At 34.0% G+C, this 1,950-nt stretch overlaps 1 protein-coding gene across 1 annotated transcript in view; it reads left to right on the top strand.

The window, feature by feature from the left end:
* The window catches only part of BTF3L4 (basic transcription factor 3-like 4), a 27,028-nt gene that overhangs the window by 19,331 nt on the left and 5,747 nt on the right, over positions 1 to 1,950 (top strand). The window contains exons 4-5 of the mRNA XM_012639460.1: positions 3 to 204; positions 1,355 to 1,414. Coding sequence (XP_012494914.1) covers positions 3 to 204; positions 1,355 to 1,414 — 262 coding nt within the window. The remainder of the gene's footprint in view (positions 1 to 2; positions 205 to 1,354; positions 1,415 to 1,950) is intronic.

Genomic DNA, 1,950 nt, shown 5'->3' with positions numbered 1-1,950 from the left:
AGGTGAACATGATTAAAGATGATGGGACAGTTATTCATTTCAACAATCCCAAAGTCCAGGCTTCCCTGTCTGCTAACACCTTTGCAATTACCGGTCATGCAGAAGCTAAACCAATCACAGAAATGCTTCCCGGAATATTAAGTCAGCTGGGTGCTGACAGCTTAACAAGCCTTAGAAAGTTAGCTGAACAGTTCCCACGGCAAGGTAAGTATTTTAATTTCGTACCTCTTTCTCCCCCGACCTTAGTTAAAGAACCTAATTTAAAAAGTGGGCTGGGCACAGTGGCTTACGCCTGTAATCTCAACACTTTGGGAAGCCGAGGCAGAAGGATCTCGTGAAGCCAGGAGTTTGAGACCAGCCTGGGCAACATAGTGAAACTCCATTTCTAAAAAAAAATGTGTTTTAAATTAGCCAAGCATGGTGGCATGAACTGTAGTCCTAGCTACTCAGGAGGTTGAAACAGGAAGGATCACTTGAGCCCAGGAGTTTGAGGTTGCAGTGAGCTGTGATCACACCACTGTACCTCAGCCTGGGCAACACAGCAAGACCCTGTCAAGGAATGAATGAATGATTGCCCCATCTTAAATTGAATTTGCCCGTATGTAATTATTTTACCTTCTATAAAGGCACTTGTATGTTTCATAAAATTTTAAGTTTCTTTCTTTAGTAATTATGTAGTATAGCATATAGAATATTCAGAAACATTTTGGTAATAATATAGTAAGTTGAGAGGTAATTGCCTAAAAGGAAAGTGCCAGGATCTGCAGGCCACAATTTAAACAGTTAATTAATTTGATATTCACTGCTAATTAATGACAACCAGAAAATACTATTATCAGAGAACTATATTTTTGTCAAATATTATTGAGTGCACTATAGATGCAACAACCATAAGTTATGAATTTCCAAGATAGTCCTGATTTCAAATATGTATTATTGCCCCTAAAAACCAAAAAGGCTAGTATTTCAGTGCCTATACTACAAAGCTAGACATTTTCTTACAACAAAAGAAATGGGAAAAAACTTGAATATTAATTTTTTATTTGGAGAAGATAGCCACCATAAATTAAATGTCTTTTTACTCAGACTCATCTGAATTATTCCATTTTGCATATAAATTTTACCTTTGCTGCCCACTAAAATTGCCAGCTGTATTGGTGTGTATCTAAGTTAAAGTTTTGTTGATTTTAATGTTACTTAAGCAAAGAAATGTGAATAGCATTTTAGATTGACAATATTTAGCTTTTTCTCAACAAACATGAGATTTAGACAGGAAAAAGGATAAACATTTTAATCATTCTGTTAAAGGTCTTTGTTGTCAATGATTAACAACATTAAAATAAACTTTTTGTAGTCTTGGATAGCAAAGCACCAAAACCAGAAGACATTGATGAAGAGGATGATGACGTTCCAGGTAAATCACATTTCTTTAGTCTTAAGATTTTTAGCATCTCATTTCTCTCATTGCATGGATGACTTTCAGGTTTTTGTTGATTAGGAGCTCGTGAATTTAAGTTGGTTCACAATGATGTGTGGATAGGATTTAATGAAAAAGAATACTACCACCCCCCATTTAGAACTTCAAAATTGTTGTAAAAAGCTCTGCTGCCTGCATTTATTAAATTGAAATCACTGTGATTATAAATTTGCATAGTTATTGTTATAACATTTCTGTGTGAATTATAATTGACATATGAAAATGCCATTCACCTTAATGGTTTGCATAGACAGAATAGATGAACATTTCTTTAGGATTACTGTTGTAAATCGATAATTCAGTTTTTATTATTGAGATCCCACCAGTTTATTTCTGCCTGTTGTGCTGTATGTTTTCAGGCTAATTCTAGTTTCAATAATTTTGTTTTTATTTGGGTAAAAAGTTAAGAGTTTCATGTACCTCTTTTTCCTTTTTTGTATTCTTTGATTCATTTACTTTTTTTTTTTTTTTTT

This window comes from Propithecus coquereli, unplaced genomic scaffold, assembly GCF_000956105.1.
Source record: "Propithecus coquereli isolate 6110/MARCELLA unplaced genomic scaffold, Pcoq_1.0 Scaffold14, whole genome shotgun sequence".
Lineage (NCBI taxonomy): Eukaryota > Metazoa > Chordata > Mammalia > Primates > Indriidae > Propithecus > Propithecus coquereli.
This window is presented reverse-complemented; position numbering and strand designations above follow the sequence as displayed.